Consider the following 21,733-nt stretch of genomic DNA (forward strand, 5'->3'; position numbering starts at 1 on the left):
CACACTGACAAATCTCCATGGGAGACAGACACACGGCCTCTCTGGAACTCCTATGTGAAACAGCCAATACCAGGCAACAGAGCAAACATTAGACGGTGAATAAAAAGGGCTTTGTGTGTGTGTGTGTGTGTGTGTGTGTGTGTGTGTGTGTGTGTGTGTGTGTGTGTGACCGCGCGCGCATGTGTGTTGGCAGACCACATCAGTCCACTGAGCTTCAACTGCAAAGTGTATTAAAATCATCTAATCCTCTCTACAACGCCCCAGCTTACAGAAGCTTTCCACCAGCACTTTTTTAACTAAGCTGCTAGATTGCTGATTGAGACAAAGCAAAAAACACCACAATTGCACGAGATCTCAAGAACTGCATGACTTGATCTTTATTTCACACACACACCCCAAAACCTAACCTCTTGTTTGGCTCCTCCTCCCACTGTCCCACCCAATCATGAGTCGCCTCGGCACAGTGTCAGTCTCAACCTCTTCAAGAATGCTCTCTAAACTGAGCCACTCACTAGAGACAAAGGCCTCTGGGTCATCCTGGGTATGGTGTCGACTGCCCTCACCAGCATCCAGATCACCGAGACATGGACCAGCGTGGTGGAAGAGCCTGCCTGCTAATCTTTGCAGAACTGACATCCCCAAGTGTGCGTTTAACTTAGCCAGGAGGCGTCCAAACTTGACAGAATTGGAGTTTCACATCCGAAGGAAATAGTAATGAGATGAAGTATCGGAATACCAATCAGGTTCCCTTCTTGCGCAACTCCACCTTCAAAGCTCCTTGCCTCAATGGACTCGTCTTCCCACCCCTGGTAGGCCACCGGAACTGTACCTCAACCTTGTTGTTGTTCTTCTCCCTACTACATAGGCAGAGCAGCCATGTTGTCCTTTCTGTGTGCACCTCCAGTAAGAAATGGCCCTTGTTAGACAGTGGCTCTGATTGCAGCCCTGCACCTGTCTCTAGGGATCAGGGTGGGCCAAAAGAGATGGCAATGATAAAGCCATGAGGCATGCCATGGGCAGGAAATCCAGAGCCCTCCCCATCCCCTTTCACAACCTGTCCTGGGGTCACAGGCCTCATCCCTCTCCTCTACGGACCTGAAAAAAGCTTGTGTCCCCAGAACTGAAAAAAGCTCTTTGCTTTCTCAAAGCAAATCTATCAGCCTTATTCAAATGACATTCAGTCACATGGCAATAGAAATCTGCTCTTCACACCTAAGTTCGAGCAGCAGCAGGGCCGCTGAGACTCATTTCGCACATATCTGTCCCACCTCGCAGCCAAGGCTCTTCAGCTTGGAGCGACCCGACAAAGATCTTGATTTTGGGTGGTGGGAGTATGTCAGATATCAGAAAACAACAAACATCAAATTAATTTTGCTTTCCACCAATCCATGTGTGTGTCATAGACCACAGTCCATCATACACTTCCCAAAGAAAAAGTTCCTAAATGTCATCAGTGGCCACAAAGTTAAACATATTTGGCCTGCCAAAGCAAATCAGCATGCAGTGAGGAAAAAAAAAAAAACACAAGAGAAAAAGCAGACAAGAACAAGAGGAGAAGGTATCACCACCTAAAGCCATGTGCAGGAGGCCACACAAAGTGGTCTTGTTCTTAGCACTGGGCGTCACATGATGTTCAAAAGACTTTACAGCGTCACACTCCAGCCCGGAGAGATTCACGCTAGCTGCATCATATGACTCCGCCTCCACAGCTTCTTCAGTGGAGAATCAGCAACTAACACACACACACACACACACACACACACACACACACACACACACACACACACACCCCACACCCATCCCGCACCAGCCTCCGGCTCCCCTGAGATCTCGGCCCTACAAGCTTCTGTTTATATTTCAGGATTTCTCCACTCCAACCCCCCTCATAAACACACATCAAGCTCTTCTCTACAAGTCGACCTTCAAGGTCAGAGAATCTTTCTCAGGAAGTCCACTGTGCCTGGAAGCTCCAAATTTTTCCCACTTCTTTTCCCTGCCTGAAATGTTACTGCAACTTTCTCCCTGAAGAGTTTTAGGGTAACCCCAAGTAATACAGTATATCCCGTCCTATATCCCATCCCGTACAGTCTATCCTGTGGGAAAAGACATTTAGCAGTTCCTCTTCAGCATAAAGACACTGCAGGAAATGGGAAGCGCTCGCTCATTTCTATTGTCTCGTGCCAAAACAAAACCAAGTCCAAGTTTAAAACGTGGAAGAACAAAATATAGACGACATTTAAAAGGATGCGTCAGAGATTTGACCGTCAGTTACTGAGTTCCTAGCACAGGTATGGCCTACATACATGTTATGGGACCTACTAATGATCAAGCGCAACATGTGCGGCCACGCCCCGTACAACAAGCGATTGTAATAAGAGGTGGAGATAGTAAACAAGGTCTGCATAGAGTTTTTACTGTGACGTCCATCTGTTTATCGTGAAGACTCTTTGCGAAGAAACTCATCCCATACGAATAATACTCTAGGGTGTATTCACATCTACTTATCAAACTTGCTGCCAACCCATCAAACTTTTTCTTTAGGTCGGTCTGTTTTGATAGATGTGAACACTACTAAGGTACTAAAATGTACACCAAACAACTGAATCCTCGTCCACCAAAACTCGGTTTTCTCAGCCTTCATCCAAGTGAACCCAGGTTCGGTTTGTTACTGGTGAGAGGTTTAAAGGTTTTATGATGGTCCACACCAAAAAGATGTAAAAGGGACTGAACACTAATCAGCGCTATTGAATTTGAGAGGCATAATCAAGAGAAATAATAGACAAATATTCAAAAAACGAAAAAGAAAAAGCTTTACTCAAGGTCAGCTCCTCTGCATCCAAGTGAAAACCACTCCTGAGACATTTTTAGTCTCGATGCACCTCTAATATCATTTATCTAATATACATTTTGTACTCAATCTTTAAAATGCCTATGAAGTCACTTCTCTTTCCTTTTGAAACAAACTCAACAACTCTGGATAAGTGAAGAGTGTAACCTGAGCCTTTTTTTTCCCAGCTGTGGAGAATTTCTCACTGCCACCTTCACCCAAGCCTTTTGACATTAACGATATCCTATCCTAAGATGCACTGTGTTTGTTCCATACATATTTTTGAGCCGAGATTGAGCCACAGAGTCATCACCTGGAGACGTCCGAGTCGTAGACTTATATCTAAAAAATTATCATTATCTGCATATAATTTTGCTAATGGGGGTGTTACACAGCGTAGAGCAAAACCTGCCTCCGGGACATATATGTTTCTAAAGAACATTTAATTAGATGATCAGGAGTGAAGTTGAGATATACATCATAGAAAATTTATTGTAAAACTTCCCAGAAGTAACAAACTAAGGCCCAATCCCAATTCTATTTTATACCCCTTCACCTACCCCTTCCCCTTGTCCCTTGAAACAGAGCATCAAGGGGTAGGGGTGAAAATATTCCCCTAAGAATTGGGACACCACTACACTACCATTACACGTCATCATACGTCATCTAGGTCCTAATTCTCTCTCTCGAATTGGCAATTTAGCAATTTCTAATTATTGGTGGTTACAGCCCTGATCAGACATGAAAATATGTTGTGGCACTATCATGCAGTCTGTAGTGATATGACGTTAGCAAACTTTAGCGATTTTTTGCAAACATTTCTTTGAATAACATCACCGTAAATATGAACACACGATTGAATGTAACATAAAACAAATAATTTATGTTCATTAAAATCTTTATTAACGTCAGTAATGCTTACATTTGTGGGTCTTTTTGTTCGCTCGGGCAGCCACGTTGCCGCTGTAGCCGGTTTACGCTGAGATAATTCATACCCCTTCGTTTGAAGTGTGGTCCCAAAAAATCTTCGTTTGAAGGGCTATCTGGCCCTTCCCCTTACCCCTACCCCTCCAACCAAAAGAGAATCAAGACACCCCACGTTCACGTGAACGTGCGAAACGGAGGGGTAGGGGAAAGAGGAAGGGCTAAGGGGTAGAAATGGGATTGGGCCTAACTATAAAACCAAAATGAGAATATCTCTGGTGTTCATGCCACTAAGGAATGGGTACAAAAAGCTCTGAAAGGTATTTTTACAATGTGAAATGTTAAATTAAATTACACAAAGTTTACCTTACTGCCTTTTTTCACTGTTATATAATTTATCACTGTATACATTAAATGAAAGTCTAACCAAAACTCCAGCTTTTTAAATGCAACACTAATGCTTTACTGTCTTCAAAACATCGTCCAGTTCCCGTCCAAAGTATTCGTTAGGCTTCATCGTACACAGGAAGTCATTGAGAAATTCTGAAAGTGAAAACCACGTCTAAAATGATTTTAAGCCTCAATGCACCTCTAACTTGCACAAGATGACAGTGCTACTCTCTGCAAAAAAAAAAAAAATCTGAGTTTGATTTGTTTTAAAGATTCAGCTACTTCCATCCAGAGTTTAACCCATGCATACTCGTAATCACCTTAAAGATGTTAAAACGCATACAAAAATGTATAAAAACCATTCAGTTTGGCCGAGTGTGGCAGCAAACCAGTCATGTTATTTTAAAAATATTTTTTAATTAAACAAAATGAGAATAAAAAAAGATTTGTATTGTCTAATAAGTGATAATGAAGCCGAAATATCCATCAGATGATAACCACAACACTCCCCAAAAGCAAATTGTAATAAAATTCATCGATATTCAACAGCATATCACCACATCGCCCACCCCTCGTGAACCTTACCCCCGACTTCACCAGGGAAAAGAGAAAAAAAAAAGAAGCACAGAACTTCTTAGAACGAACTCTTTCACACCGAAGTCCAAGAGAAAAGAACACAAGACCTCAGGTTTTATCTCGTCTAATGCTAACAAGCTTGTTCCCAGAGTGTCATAAAAGCTTAAATTAGTACATCAGGCCATTCTCATTAGGCCTACTTCCTTCACAGCACACACACACACAAAAAAAAAAAAAAGGTACGAATGATTTGGAGGAACTCGCTGGAGATAAGATTCTCTAATCATTGTAGCTGTGTCTCAAACCACACACTGCGACCTTATACCTCAAAGTATTTACTATGTGCTTATCTACAAGATTACTACACGGGACACGATTTAAGTGCGTTCCGACACGAGACGCTCGCTAGTACTCTAGGTTCGGGACGTACCTGATATAATATAGCACACTACTTAGTACAGTAGTATGAAGTACAGGATGTTTTGATCTTGTTTACTTCGGGACGGTTTAGGACATTGCCTGTATATTTAGCCACACTACTACTGATGTCCTGTTCTGGCACGCTATTTAGTACAGAAGTGTGCACTTACAGATCACCTAATGTGTTTTTTTACACACTATTAAGTCCAGTATTATGTAGTCCGGGGTGTAGCCTATGCAGTTTTGGCACACTATTTAGTAATGTGCTGTACTATTTGAGGTGGAGCGTGAATATTTAGCCATACTACTAATGATGTGCTGCTTTGGCACACTATTCAGTACAGTAGTATGTGCTTACAGACAGATCTAATGTGTTTTACACACTATTATGTAATCTATGTAATAGTTTTGGCACACTATTTAGTAAAGTAGTGTGCAGTTTGGGATACAGCCTATGTATTTGGACCTAATACACTATTTAGTACACTAGTGCTATATGTATTTTGACTAGTCAGTCTATTCAGATCTAACACACTGTTTAGTACAGTAGTATGCATACGGGACATATTTTGAGTGTACTGGAACCTAACACACTGTTTAGTAGTATGCAGTGTGGTACAGAGCCCATGTATTTGGAGTGTACTAACACCTAACACCTAACCTTGCACACTGTTTAGTACAGTAGTATGCAGTGTGAGATATATTTTGAGTGCACTGGAAGCTAACACACTGTTTAGTACAGTAGTATGAATGTGATATCTGGAGTGTGCTAAAACCTAACACACTGTTTAGTATAGTAGTATGCATGTGGGACATATACAGAGTGTACTAGGAGCTAACGCACTGTTTAGTACAGTAGTATGCAGTGTGGTACAGAGCCCATGAAACCTAACACACTGTTTAGTACAGTAGTATGCAGTGTGGGGCAGAGCCCATGAAACCTAACACACTGTTTAGTACAGTAGTATGCAGTGTGGGGCAGAGCCCATGAAACCTAACACACTGTTTAGTACAGTAGTATGTAGTGTGGTACAGAGCCCATGAAACCTAACACACTGTTTAGTACAGTAGTATGCAGTGGGTACAGAGCCCATGTATTTGGAGTGTACTGGGAGCTAGACCTAACACACTGTTTAGTACAGTAGTATGAATTTGCGACATATATGGAGTGTACTAGGAGCTAACACACTGTTTAGTACAATAGTATGCAGTGTGGTACAGAGATCATGTATTTTGAGAGTACTTTGATCGAACACACTGTTTAGTACAGTAGTATGCAGTGTGAGATATATTTTGAGTGCACTTGGAGCTAACACACTGTTTAGTACAGTAGTATGCAGTGTGAGATATATTTTGAGTACACTTGGAGCTAACACACTGTTTAGTACAGTAGTATGCAGTGTGAGATATATTTTGAGTACACTTGGAGCTAACACACTGTTTAGTACAGTAGTATGCAGTGTGAGATATATTTTGAGTGCACTTGGAGCTAACACACTGTTTAGTACAGTAGTATGCATGTGATATATTTTGAGTACACTTGGAGCTAACACACTGTTTAGTACAGTAGTATGCAGTGTGAGATATATTTTGAGTGCACTTGGAGCTAACACACTGTTTAGTACAGTAGTATGCAGTGTGAGATATATTTTGAGTGCACTTGGAGCTAACACACTGTTTAGTACAGTAGTATGCAGTGTGGAACTGAGCCATGGTGTGAAGTGGGCAGCTGTACAGCAGGTACTCGGGGTACTCACCGCTCTCCATCTCGCTGCCCTTGTTCTTGGCGGTGGGCGCGTTGCCCATGACTGCAGGCCGGGGGTCAGGAAGGAAGGAAGGAAGGAAGGAAGGAGAAGGAAATCCCTCAGTTCGTCTCTTCTCACACCTCAGACCTCTGATCCCGACTCAACATACGAGTTGATTCCTGATTTCCGGCGCGCGCACTAGCTCGGCTCAGCTAGCTATTTATAACCATAACTCAGAGACTCACTCATTCACCGTGGAGAAATCAGCCAGTCACACAGTCAGTCAGTCAGTCAGTCAGTTAGTTACTTAGTTAATTAGTCAGTTACACAGTCAGTCAATTAGTTATGCTAGTCAGGTATGCTAGTTAGCCTGTGGTTGTCAGCTAGCTAGCTAGCGAGCAAGCGCTAGCTAGCAAAGCGAAACAGGCTGTAAAGAGCGCGTGCACTGGCTGCAATCTCCGTCAGTACAGTCCAATCCGCCGAGGCCACTTTATTATCACAATCCTGTCTTTGCAATCTTCCTCTTCCTCTTTTCTGTCCTTTCTTTCCTCCCCAGCTCCTCTTCTGAACCGAGGCAGGCCGTTTCCACTTTCCCCCTTATTCCGCGACACACACACACACACACACACTCACACACACACCTTATATAAATATATATATTTTTCCAACTCCAGAAACAATAAACGCCAAAAATCCGTTCTGTTATCCTTTAAAACCGTCAGTCCTGTTTGTCCAAACTTTGTTCAGCTACATTCGGCATCGATTAACCCCCGCAACTACACCTTTCCTCCTCTCATAATTCGACAGTGAGAGCCCACCATTAACATTAATCCTCTACCACAGCTACAGGGAACTCCTGCTCCCAGAGAGCCCGCCTCCGGACGCTCGCGATTGGACGACTCTCCTGTGACGTAGAGCAAATTCCCGGCGCGGATTGGTTACCGTGGCTGACCATCATGAGCAGGAGGCGCTATGATTTGTCAACTGATATCTGTCTGTAAGTTTGTATTCCTCCTTCGCGCACACACACACACACACACACACACATACACTAATAAATAACCGTCATTTATTTATGTATTTATTTATTTGTTTTTCGTTTAGGTTTAACACAAGAGTTTTATTTTGGAACTGTCAGGTTTTAGAGTAATATCCTATCTACCAAAAAAAAACCAAAAACAAACCAGGCAGACATTTTGTAATCCGCGATGGCAGATGACTATCACACAGAGGTTTTTAGTGAACGGCGCGAGCCCCTCCCGCTACGCTAATCCGTGATTGGCTGCGTGACGTCAAGGCGGGCTATTTTTAGAAAGTTGGTCAGAATTTGCGGCACTCGGACAGCCTGCGTCTAGAATATTAACACTGTGCTGTGCAAGACACACACACACACACACACACACACACACAGAGTCAGGTCGTGTGTGTGTTTATGCAGGAATATCAGACGCAGCGGTTATGCATGCCGTGGTTCTTAGACACGGGGTGGCACAGGAGTGGTACAAGGGTGGTATAGGGTGGTACAGGGGTAGTATAGGTGTGGCACAGGGGTGGTACAAGGGTGGTATAGGGTGGTACAGGGGTAGTATAGGTGTGGCACAGGGGTAGTGTAGGTGTGGCACAGGGGTGGTACAGGGGTAGTATAGAGGTGGTACAGGGGTAGTATAGAGGTGGTACAGGGGTAGTATAGGTGTGGCACAGGGGTGGTACAGGGGGTGGTATAGGGTGGTACAGGGGTAGTATAGGTGTGGCACAGGGGTGGTACAGGGGTAGTATAGGTGTGGCACAGGGGTGGTATAGGTGTGGCACAGGGGTGGTATAGAGGTGGCACAGGGGTGGTATGGGGTGGTACAGGGGTAGTATAGGGGTGGCAAAGGCGTGGTATAGAGGTGGCAGAGGGGTGGTATGGGGTGGTACAGGGGTAGTATTGGTGTGGCACAAGGGTGGCACAGGGGTGGTACAGGGGTAGTACAGGTGTGGCACGGGGTGGTATAGAGGTGGCACAGGGGTGCCGCAAGGGTGGCACCTCCTAATTATGGGTTGCAATTCCACAATATCTGATTTGTGTAATCACATAATGACTTCACTGTAGGGTACTGACGTCACAGTTCCTCTATAGTTACTAATATTTCAGTCACATGTTATAATAATAATAATAATAATAATAATAATAATAATAATAATAATAATAATGTTGTTGTTGTTTCTCTTTCGGCTGCTCCCGTTAGGGGTCACCACAGCGGATCATCAGTCTGTGTATTTGATTTGGCACAGTTTTTACGCCGGATGCCCTTCCTGACGCAACCTCCCCAGTTTTATCCGGGCTTGGGACCGGCACTGAGAGCGCACTGTTGCACGCAAACCCAGTGGCTGGGGCTGGTTCCCTGACCCGGAATCGAACCCGGGCCACAGCCGTGAGAGCGCTGTGGCCTAACCACTACTCCTCCAGGGACATACATAATAATAATTATTATTTTGTAATTTATATGTTGTAATCATTATTATTATTAATAATATGATTACTACAACAACAATAATAATACTAATAACAATAATAGCAACAACAACAGCAATAATGTAAAAAGTAATAATAATGATAATAATGCATTCATTTAATAATACATTTAATTTATATAGCGCCTTTACAATGTAACAAATAACAAATAAACTACTATTAACTTAATAAAACTAAAATGTATTAAAATCAACATCAGCTAAAACAACGTGTTTAATTTATATAGCACTTCTCTACAACTCAACAATAATAAATAACAATGTCACAAATTATAAATAAACGAATATTTAAGGTGTGCGAAAATCAACAACAATAGTAATAATTATATTAATTAGTTTATTAATAATTAATTTATTAGTTAATAATAATAAACTCAAGGTTAATAATAATAAACTCAAGGTTGCTTTTCAGAGTCCCAACGGTAAGCAAATGAAAAGCAAAAAGCAAATATTTAACTGGTTATTAAAATAAACAAGAGATACATAATAGTTTCAAGAAGAAGAAGAAGATATAATAAGAAACTGAATTTATGTACCTTATGTACCTTCATCAAACTCAAGGTCACTTGAGTCCAGCAGTAAGCGAGTAACAAATAAACAAATAATAATTCCATACAAACGTCCTATACAAAAAGATATAAGATCAGATCAGATCAGTTGTACAGAGGCACACAGATGTGTCAGACAGATCGAAGGAGAGGAAGGAGAGCTGTCAGTTACAGTATAACTCATAACTCTTTCAGTCATTAGGAGTAACGAACCTCTCCGAGAGGCGTGACCTGAGATGTCGAGGTTTATTTAAAGAATCTGCCATGTCCCTGATAACACACCTTGTTTTGTTCAGAGACGAATAAAATGTGATGTGAGGTTGGACTGCGAGACGTGGAAAAAGGATGAGATGTCGTGCAACAGATTTTACCTTGTTGCATTATTTTGATAACATGGCAATGAAGCGTGAAATCCGTATTAAAGTAGATTTAATTCCACTTCTGATTTTCCCTCAATTACGTACAGAGTATATAATAAACCTGAAAAAGATCAGAAAAACATTTCCAGCTCTGCAGAGAGAGAGAGAGAGAGAGAGAGAGAGTATATACACATATGTATACACATAAATATAATAAAGAATATAATAAGGAAAAAAAAAAAGAAAAACATGAGTATATTTAATAATTTATTGCCTTATTTGTATGTTTTAATCAATTATTAAAAGCACATTGTAATGGGAATAAAAGCACTGTAATGAAATACTCAAACACGCAAAGTTTTAAATGAATGATTTTATTTACACGATTAAATGAATAAAATAAGTGGGCTAAGGTTTGGCCTAAAACCCCTGTGGCTTATTAATGCAAAAAAAAAACAAACAAACAAACAAAAAAAACCCAACAACAAAGAAGAATCAGATGAAAGCGGAATCAAATTTGTGGCGCTTTGAGGATTTCTCATCATAGATGCAGTAACACGCCTCGTTGCCTAGCAACAGGACCCAAAAATGGCGCTACAGGCTAGTGTGTGTGTGTGTGTGTGTGTGTGTGTGTGTGTGTGTGTGTCTTCCAAACGCTGTGGCTTTTTTATGAATGAAAAAGAGGAAAACACAGCTGCGTGGAAAAACAAAAAAGAAAAACACACTCAGTGCAACCATCACGTAACAAAAGATATTTATTTATTCGGAGAGCCAGAATACAAACAGAAGTAAACATATATACAGTATAGTACAATCTCACCTGCACACTTAAACGTAGTTAATCTGAAAAAATCCTGCTTGTGTAACACTCCTAACCTTTAACACTCCATATCTGACATCAGTGATTATCAACCTCCTGAAAATACTGAAACACAAATCCGAAAAATCAAAGACTGCGTCTTTTTGCTGTCCGTGCTGTTCAGCTAGTCAGAGTCTCTGCGCTGCTGGATCTGGGGTCTATGAGCTCGTAAAGGTGATGATGATTCCTTAACAGATGGATTGGAGGCTCTACAAGCAGTCCATGGAGTTATCTGGCATCAGTCCGAGCGGAGGTGCTTTCCCCGGAGGGCACGACGGAGGCAGCATCACGTTCGGAGCCGGGTCCACGTTCTCCGAGTCCTCCATCTTCTCAGAACATCCCTCCCAGTTGATGTGGAATCGGGTTACGCGTGGGTTCGACGCCAAAATGTTTCTCTGGAGCTGAGAGGAATAAAAACACCAAAAAAAATCAACTCAAGATGACAATAATAAAAAAAAACAAGGTAGTGTGTAAAATAAATATGTCCCAATAATCAGTTTTCATGGACCAGGGATGTTGAAATGGATTTCATGATGAGAATTTACACATTATTTATTTATTTATTTAACATTTACACATTCAGAAGACAAGAATCAACATTTTGCTTTCAAGGCTGGATAATACGCGCTTTTAAGTACGTGCACATCGACACAAGATGGCTGCTGCGCGTGTATCCTGCGGTCGATTGGAGCGTCGCTTGTGTACGTCCTCAGAAATTAACGCTACGAATCCGTGTGGTGCAACAGCAACGTAAATAATACGTACAGCATCATGTGACACTGTTTTCATAACTGGATAAACAACCTAACGTTGTGTGTCAAACTGCATACTTATGTACTGTTATAGACAGTTATTCAGTACTAGCACTAACCAGATAAAAAAAAAAACAAAAACAAGTTGTAATATATCGAGAAAGAAATATTACTAATAATATTATTATTAATATTGTCTGATGTTACCAAAAAAAAAAAAAAAATCCAAACACAAAACTATGCTGGCAGTTTAGGGCCACTGTTTAAAGAATAATACAAGTTTTCGAGAATAAATTCACAATATTTCGAGAAAGAAAATCATAATATATCCAGAAAAAAAGGTGTAATGTCTGATGTTATTAGGAAAACAGTCCTAGAACTTTGAGAATAGTCACAATATTTCAGAAATAACGTCATGATACTTTGAGAAAGTGGTACATACCAGAGCAATGATGTGTTAAAAACACACACTTTGCTCGGATATGCACCATTCTGTAATAGTATTACAACTTTATTCCCAGAATATTGCATTTTCCCCGTTATAATATCAAATATTCCAACTTTTTCCTCACTATATTACAACTTTGTTCTTGAAATCTTGAACTGTTGTCTTTTAAACGTCATTGAAGTTTTGTTTTCTGGATTTTCTAGATGAGCCAGAACTTTTGAATGTAAGGTCAGAGTTTCTGATTTGAGACGCAGCTCATGACGACAATCACGACGATGGCGGAAAGTTTTAAAGAGAGACAGAGCGCGAGAGTGTGTTTAACGTTGCTGTGCGTGAAATCGCTGAACATTTCACAGCTCGACTTGGACACCTGATGGTCAGGGATGTTTTGTTTCTGATGTGCCATCTAGTGGATGTCGCTTTTAATCCTCTAGCTGTACATAAGATACGCAGGTGAGTGTGTGAGCAATGTGCCGAGCTGCACACAAAGTCATGTGTCAAGTATAAACCATCATTTATGTAACTGATAAGAGACGCTCTCACTTTTCAACACTGTGATCAGCGTCTACTCTGGGAACATGGCCGCCATTTTATTACTGGTTATTTTATTTCTTTGGTTTATTTTCATTTATTTAAGATTCATTCAATTCCAAAAAAATTCATATTTTAATTTAGATTAGTAAGTGCTTTATCCTGGTCAAGGTCACTTTGGATCAGAAGCCAATCCTGGGAACACTGGGACTGAGGTGGGAATACACCCTGGATGGGATACAGTCCAACACACACAAACACACACAAACACACACAAACACACACAAACACACACAAACACACACAAACACACACTAGGGGCAATTTGGAAACACCAATCCACCTGGTATGTTTTTGGGAGGTGGAAAGAATCCAGAGAACCTGGAAGAAACCTAAAAGGACACGGAGAGAGCTTTGGAAACGCCGCACAGAGAGCAACCCGAGCTCAAGATTGAAATTAATCTGTCCTAAGGGTGTGCAAACTTTTGTATCTGCATGACGGCATTCATATTCTCGCTTTAGTTTCTTCACCTGCGAGTAGTCGGGTTTGAGAGGTGGGTTTTCCCGGAGCTCGGCGTCGGTGTACTCGTTGTTGACGTAGTAACCGATGCGAATAAACTCCTGTCCTCTGTACGTGCAGGTGATCAGGACGACGGTGACGCCCACAGCATCGCTCTCAGGGATCAGGCCCGTGTTCGGAGCATCTGCCTGTTACACACACACACACACACACACACAGTTTATTTATTAATTTGACTTTTTCCTCATGTATTCCAACTCCAGCAGATGGACGTCTTCATTCAGGATTCTGGAAAAAAAATTAAACATAAGTTAGAAAGAATAAATCAGCGCTAACTCACCTGGAACACAAACATGTGTCTCCCCGCAGGCACCGGTCCCACCAGGACCGAGTCCAGGGTCTGGTCGTACTCCTCGCTCTCAGCCGAGCCCACATATATGATCTTCCACTCGAGATCTGGAAATGAAATCAAATACAGATAATCTGCTCGATAATCTGACGGTGAATCAACAGTTTAGGGTTCTGGGTTCTGATCTAAAATGTTGAGTTCAAATCCTGACATGATCAGTGCTGTGTCTGTGACCAAGGCTCAGCTTAACCATGTCGTGTTTCCTCAGAAGACCAAACACGGTAAAGATAAAAGCTGTAACCATTTCGTTCAAATTAAAAAGAAAAAAAAAAAAAAAACTAAAATTTACTAATTACTAAAATTACAGTTCTGTCATCTGTCCTTATGGGTGCTTAGAGTTATAGTTAGCTTCTACTTTATACTTTACTTTAAGCTTATAGCTTAGCTTATACTTTAAAAAAAAAAAAAAAAAAAAAAAAAAGGTGGAGAAACTAATCCACCTTCCCTCGCCTTAAGGTCCTCCTGGGAAGTTTGTATATCCGACTTCGGAGGTCGTGATAAGGACACGGTGTGTGTTCAAGTAGTTTTGGATGAAAAAAAAAGCCAATGTGAAAAAACTTCTTTTCTTTTTATATATTTATTCTATTATGACGAGTTTATTTTGCCTTTTTAAAATAAAAAGAAGAACTGAAACAGATAACATGCTGGAGAGGGTGAAGGCTAACATGTGCTTCCTTCCAGACACGTGAAGACAGCCAACCACGTCTTTTCGAAAATGCTGCATCACAGGACGACGCAACACACTCTGAGGAAAGCGCTATCTGCCCTCTTCCACATACGTGCGCTCACAGCAGCCCACGATTGGCTACTGTCCCTGTGATTGACAGGGCAGAAAGCGTATGCACAGCAAATGTTGTTCTCTCAGACTCCCTGATTGTTGCTTCATCAGGATTCGAACTCGCGATCTCATTATAATTATGACATTGTAGTGATGTTCAATTGCGCTCACGTCGTAATTACGATATTTCTGACGGGAAGTGAAGGAAGCCATGTTTGGGTTTTTGGTGGAGAGTTCTTGATGGTTTTTTTTCCTTTCTAAATGCTGCAGGGATTCTTTATTTACACAAAACCTGCCAATCTTACTTGAAAAGCCACAAAATATTTACTGTGAATGTTTTGCCATTTTGTAGCCATTTACAAAAAACATAATGAACAATTTAGGAATTCCCACAATGCACTGCTGAGGCTTAGTGCCCAGTAATGTTCTCTAAAAAGACACAAAATAGCTCAGTGCTTTTTACGGTTTCTAAGAAGTTAGGAGTAGTGACCATTTTAGAGTCAGAAACAGGAAGTGCAGCTGCTTTACTACTTCCGGTAAAAACTTTAAAAAGAAAAAAAAAAAAGAGTAAATTTTATTGTTTCATTACTGGACCATGATTTCCATACGAATTGCAATACCTTGCAGTTAAAGAATATAATAAATGCATTAAAAAATGCATATTTTGCAACAGAGAAAGACACTAAGCATCAAGTATTTCTTGGAAACTGAGCAATTTAATACTACAAAGTAGTTTAGAATTTAATTTGCAAAACCCAACTATTAATGCACGTGTTTGTGTAGACACTAAATGACTCCTTTATCATGTGCAAATGCATTTAAGTGTAAAATAACGGGCTTCGCACCCTACACACTGCACAAAATGTCCGTCTTCAGACAATAAAAAGCAGCTCAAGTTTATTCAATTCAGCGCCGCTCGCGCCCCGTCCCGCCATAATGACGTCACGAAGAGAAGTTGCTAGGCTACGCTAGGCTAATTCAGCGAGTCTACAACTTTTTTAAAAAAATATATATTTATTAAAAGAATAACTACAAATAGAAAAAATTGTCACCTTCAGGAAGATCCTCCATGCACTCGAACGTGATCTCGAACTGAAAAGGATTCCCGAAAGGACTCGGGTTGTCCAAAACAGCAACGTTTAGCACCTGAACCTTCGCCATTAGCCTCTGGGTCGTTAGCAAGTCAACGAGCAAAAGAAAAATGTCGAAAACTGTCGTAAAATTTCCAAGGAAACAAATAGACAAGGATAGATTCTAGATGATCTAGATGCTGGTTTCTTTCTTTCTTTTTTTTTTTTTTTTTTTTTTTTAGATTCTCAGCAGACTTTTCTAAAGAGACATTGGGCTTAAGGATAAAATGTTAGCTTTCCTAGCTAGCTTTTATGTTTCTGGGAAAACCAGCTGATTTTCGGCGGGCGACTTTTATCAACAAAAAAAATAAATAAAAAAATCGAGCGTCCTATTGAGCCTTGTGTCTCTTCTGTGGATTTTAAAAATGCAGGAAAAAATATAGAAAAAAATATTTTGTGCACCGCGCTGCTAATCACGGGCTAACAATAAAAGCCTGTGCTTCTTTCTCCCTCTCTCCCGCCAGTGTGTTCAGACCATTTCAATAAAACGTCAAAGAGCGGATCAGTCTCTGATCGCTGATTGGCTAGATGCGCGACACGTCACGGACATGCTGGTCGATGATTGGATGCCAGTGACAGCGCTGTAAAGATTACTGACAGCTTCCGGTCTCTGTTATTTCCATACTACGACTCGGGGTGTGTCTCAAATCGACTCGTTGTTGTTAAATAGTAAACTAAGCAAGCAGTCAGCCATTTTCTAGGGTGTGCAAATTAGACAACTCTGCTCTGTCCGAAATGGTGCCCTACTCCCTGTTCCCTACAAGCAGCAAAGTGCATTATGGGTAATTTATACCCTCTAGGGCAGGGTTTGCAAACAGGGACCCCTTCCAGAGTACAACAGTTTCACAGGACCCCCTTTTTATTCACAGCTCAGATTTAAGTTAAGAACAAAAGAGCAAATATGTACTATGATATTAACTGAATGTTAGAGCTTTTTATTCCTGAACTTTCCACTCATCCAGATATGAAACACTGTGTAGCATATTAACAGCACTTCCTGATTTTATTACAGTCATAGACAGATTAAAATTAACATTGTTTTTATGTGGTTTTATTATTATTATTTTTCATTTTTAGATGAACCCTTTTCATTTCACATGACTAGGCTTACATCTTGGATAACTTAAGAACATCCCTGATGCTTGATAGCAGCAGAAGCACATATTATTTGTCACATAGACATTACAGCACAGTGAAATTCTTTTTTCGTCACATATCCCAGCTTGTTAGGAAGTTGGGGTCAGAGCACAGGGTCAGCCATGATACAGTGCTCCTGGAGCAGAAAGACCTTGCTCACGGAGCAAACATTGACAACTTGGTAGTACTGGGGCTTAAACCCCCGACCTTCTGATCAGTAACCCAGCACCTTAACCATAATCTCCACCTGTTGTGTGATTTAACTTTAAATTAAAAAAAAAAAAAAAAAACACAGCACAGACCCCACTTTGAGAACCATATGGCTCTACATCATTTGGACCTTGTGTGGGATTTCCTGAGCTCAATGGAGACTCTCTTTAACTGTAAAAAAAATAAATAAATAAAAATAAATAAATAAATAATAATAATAATAAAAATAAAATCACAGATTTCCTTGATGTGGATTTATTTAACCAAAACTATTAAGAAAAAAAATTAGGCACATTATTTAAATGTCTGCACCAGTATTTTGGCTATATTTTGGATTCTTCAGTTCTGAACTTTCCACCCTAGGAGCCATTTTTTATTAAAATTGTCACTGGACATTTTTGCATTACAAATTTTCCCAATTTGTTGTTTGTTGATTATTTTGTATCTTTTTCCTTTACTGCTGTTACTTTTCTATAACATTTTGCACCAAGGTGGCACTAAGGAGAACGCTATTTCGTTCTTCTGTGTACTCGTATGTGGTTAAAAGACAATAAGGCTCTCTAATCTACTCCCTCTACTATTATTTACAGGAATAATAACTTGTGGTTTCCACAAATCTAATAAAATTATGAATGTCACAGATTCATGAGAGTCCCTACTTTGAGAAGTGTGTGTGTGTGGTGAGAAAGGTGCAGCTTTGGACACAACATGTAAAACTGAAAACGTGTTTGTTAGCTGTTATATCACGCTAATGCTGCTCCGTAGTTTTGCCTGTTCTCGTCATATCAGGGTGGGTTTCCTCTGGGTTCTCTGGTTTTATCCCAAATCCCAAAAACATGCAGACTGGCTGCACTAAATTGCCCCTGGGATGAATGTAACGGACTAGAATCCAGTCTGGGGTAAATTCTCCTGCCTTTGACCCAGTGCTCCCAGGATAGACACCAGATCCACTGCAACCCTGACCAGGGCTTTTACAGGACTACACCCTGATAACAGCATATTACTGTGGAAAATTAATTTTAGTCTCTTGTTTTATAAACATGGGAAACAATGAATGTGATATAAATGTGTTGATAGACAGAATCAATAGAACATCAGAGAAAAATCTAGCAGAAAGTAAGCTTTATGGGTTACCTATTACAAAAATATCAGGCTAGCTAGCAAACATCAGCTACCTAGCTAGGCTAACATTATCTAGCATCCCTGCTGAAAAATTCAGCTTCTGATCAGCTGCCAAAACACACACCGAGCTTGTCGAACTGGTAGATCGTCTTTACCAGCTTGTAGGAAGGAAACGGTTTCTGAGTTAATGCTACTAATGCTACATCATAGACTAGTTATTTTTATTTCTCAATGTTTATTCATCAATTTATTCAAGTAATAAGGAAGCTGGAAGATAACTTACCAGCCAGTAAAGATGGTCTAAGAGTTTGACCAGCTTGGTCTGTGTGTTTGCAGCTGGTATCTGGTCAAGTGCTGGGTTTTTTTAAGTAAGGGTCGCCATGCTTCCTTGCCAGGCCTTATTTATTTATCCCTTATGTATTTATTCTGTTTTTTTTTTTTTTGCTAAAATAATTGAACCCTTTCTCGCAGTACACTGGCGTTCCATTTCACAGACAGAATGAAAATCGACTTATCAGACATTTTCAATCCATATAAACAAATGATTTATTTTATTACTGCAAATCTGCTATAAGATCAGTCAGGACACTGTTGGGTTTCTGTATGTAGAGTATCGTCAATAACACTGGTACAAGGATAAAACGGATAGCACAACTAAAGCTTTATTTGATAGTAAAACTGTATACAACTGCCACAATAAAGTTATAATATTTAACCCTAGTAGGCTAGGTAAAAAAAAAAAAAATGCTTATGAAAAACTGTGAATTCTTAAAGCCCTGCATGTCTACTTTCATATGAGCCTTTAACCACTACTGTGGAGTGTGACGTCACTAATTCAATGCTGAACACGGGCGCCCCCAAAACAGGTGCAAATTCCACTTTTGGCCTCTGGTAGAAAGAGTTTAAGCTCTTAACCAGATGAGAACCAGATGAGGTTCCTTTGCTTATTCAGGTAAACACTTTTATTGGCTAGTTTTACAGTAAAATTAACATTTACTGACTTAGTCCCAGAGGTGGGAAGAGTTCAAAACACACTGACACGAGTAAACGCATTCCTACCGTAGAAATAATTCACTTTGAGTAAAAGCAAAAGTAGTCATCAAGAAAATTACTCAAGTAAGAGTAAAGTAAATCTTTCAGTAAATCTGAAACTGTTGTACCTCCATTATCAACAGCATGTAAAGAAAACGTTAGCTGGCTAGCTAACTTAGCCGAATGCCATTAAGGGTTCAGTAGCTTGCTCGGTTCATTAGCTAGCAAAGCAGACCTTTAGACATTAGCATCACATATACACTGTAGCAGCACTTTCTTATAATTAACATGACAGACAGTCACTACAGAACATCGAAGTGACTGAACATCAACATCAACAAGTTTAATTCAAAGCTTTCATACTGAAAAACATCTAAAGAGCTTGCTAGCTAGTCTAGCTCACTCAGCTAGCTAATGGCTAACCTGTACATGTTTCTGCAGGTTGGAAGTTGAGCTGTGAAATGTCGATATCTCTACAGGTTTTGGTTTGCATAAATTAGATATTGTTAGTCTGTTTCCTTTGAAGCATTTAAAAACGAAGATAGCTGATAAATTGGGTGAGTGATGATCATCTGTCTCCACTGTCTCAGACATTGCTGCGAAGCATTAAGCATCTGAATTGTAGACTTGAGGCTTTAATCAGGTTTTATTTTTTCTTTTAAAATGTTTTTATTTCTTAAAATTTATTTATCTATTTAAAATTTGCACATAAATATATTATTATTATTATTATTATTATTATTATTCATTTCTTTCTTTATTTACGCTGTAACAGCGAACAAAAATACAGTACTGTGCAAAAGTCTTAGGCAACCTATTTTTTTTTTCGTCCAAATTTTGTCTTAGATGTTTATTTTATGATTTTTGCTTATCGAGTCAGCACAAAAACATTTTATATTTCCAAATATTCAAACAAAAAATTAAAGATCACAGAAAAAAGTCTGTATGTCAGTAGAGAAAGCAAGGTATTATACAGTCCACGTTTCAGACAAAAAAAAAAAACATCTCCAAAGTCTCCAGAAGATTCTCCGTAAAACTTATAATTTAAAACTCACCAGATAATTTCCGTATAAAACTACACAAACTGTACCTGAGACTACTGATTTTTTTTTTAAAGCAAAACGTTCTCAGACCAAATACTGACTTTATTTATTTTATTACTATTTATTGCTGTTTGTAGGGTTTTTCATGCAGAAATGTTTCATTTCATTATATTTGAAGGCATCTTTGCTTTACAGCAATTCTTTGCATGTGCCTAAAAGTATTAAAAGTAAAAGTAAAGGTACTATGAATTATTTATATTTTAAAAAGTACTGTTACAGTGAAATGTGTACTCAGGTAATGGAACGCTGTAACGTATATATTGCTTATCATCTTAGACTAACGGTCACTTGGTTAATCATTTTCACATGAGAGAAAGAGGATTAACAATATTATGGAATGGCAAGAATTTTTTCAGCTCTTGGTGTTTGGAGATTAACCGATTAACTGCCTGACCACAGCGAAAGCTTTCAGCGCCAGACCTTCTCGTTCGTTTAAGCCCTGGAGCTTTGATGTGTGTTTTCAAATAAACACTGAAATGATAGACATTAGAGATGTGTGTCATTCACATTAGCATAAAGAGATCCACGTCTAATGGAAATAAAGAACAGAGTTTAAAAAAAAAAACAGGAAACCAGGATGAATAAAATCTATTGTTCATTATGAGGGGAAGAAAAGATGGGATGGAGGAGGAGGTGGTGAACGTGTGGCTTTAGTGGGCAGGTGCATTTTTCAGTCCTGAGCACAAAGGTCATGTGTGTGTGTGTGTGTGTGTGTGTGTGTGTGTGTGTGTGTGTGTGTTTTAGTAAGGACAAAATGTCCCCACAAGTATAGGAATATCCGGCAGTTTTGTCATTTGTCAGGCCCCCAGAAGGAAAATAGTTTTTTTTTAAAACAAAACCTGCAGCATTTATTTATTTATTTATAGATTTTATTTTATTTATTCCATTTTCTTATACCAAAATTAAGCGAGGCTTAGATTTAGGTGTGTAATGAGGCTGCATTAATAATTACGTCAGTAGAAGGGCCTTACAAGGATAGTAAGACAAACAAATGTGTGTGTGAGTGTGTGTGGGCATGTTTTTATATCCAAGTGAACACCAAATGTCCCCACAAGGATAGAAATATCTGACAGTTCTGAGCCTGTGGGAGCGTTTGGCAGGTCCCCACATGGGAAATCAATCAATCAATCAATCAGTCAATAAAAAAGCCATTGTGGGGACATTTGGAAAGTCGTCACAAGACAAACTGTAGTTTTTTTTAAATTTAAACAAACTACAAACAAATAAATAAAAGAGCCAAAAGGTTTCCTGTTGTTACTGAGGTTAAGGTTAAGGTTAGGTGTAGTGTGTAATCATGGAAGTTCCTCACAAGAAGAGTATGACAAACACTGTGTGTGTGTGTGTGTGTGTGTGTGTGTGTGTGGGCATGTTTTTCTACAAGGATAGGAATATTTGACAG

The 21,733-nt window shown here is 39.8% G+C and overlaps 2 protein-coding genes across 2 annotated transcripts in view; both read right to left on the reverse strand.

The window, feature by feature from the left end:
- The window catches only part of prkacaa (protein kinase, cAMP-dependent, catalytic, alpha, genome duplicate a), a 29,695-nt gene extending 22,006 nt beyond the window's left edge, over nt 1–7,689 (reverse strand). The window contains exon 1 of the mRNA XM_026946013.3: nt 6,895–7,689. Coding sequence (XP_026801814.1) covers nt 6,895–6,943 — 49 coding nt within the window. The 5' untranslated portion in view covers nt 6,944–7,689. The remainder of the gene's footprint in view (nt 1–6,894) is intronic.
- Nucleotides 7,690–11,040: 3,351 nt separating this feature from the next.
- asf1ba (anti-silencing function 1Ba histone chaperone) lies at nt 11,041–16,211 on the reverse strand. The gene is made up of 4 exons (XM_026945953.3): nt 15,653–16,211; nt 13,754–13,869; nt 13,425–13,601; nt 11,041–11,563 (listed from the first exon to the last, which is right to left on the reverse strand). Exons 1-4 carry the CDS (start codon nt 15,759–15,761, stop codon nt 11,372–11,374), a joined length of 594 nt encoding a protein of 197 aa, XP_026801754.1. The 5' UTR covers nt 15,762–16,211; the 3' UTR covers nt 11,041–11,371.
- Between the last annotated feature and the right edge of the window lie 5,522 nt (nt 16,212–21,733).

Source organism: Pangasianodon hypophthalmus, chromosome 23 (assembly GCF_027358585.1).
Source record: "Pangasianodon hypophthalmus isolate fPanHyp1 chromosome 23, fPanHyp1.pri, whole genome shotgun sequence".
Lineage (NCBI taxonomy): Eukaryota > Metazoa > Chordata > Actinopteri > Siluriformes > Pangasiidae > Pangasianodon > Pangasianodon hypophthalmus.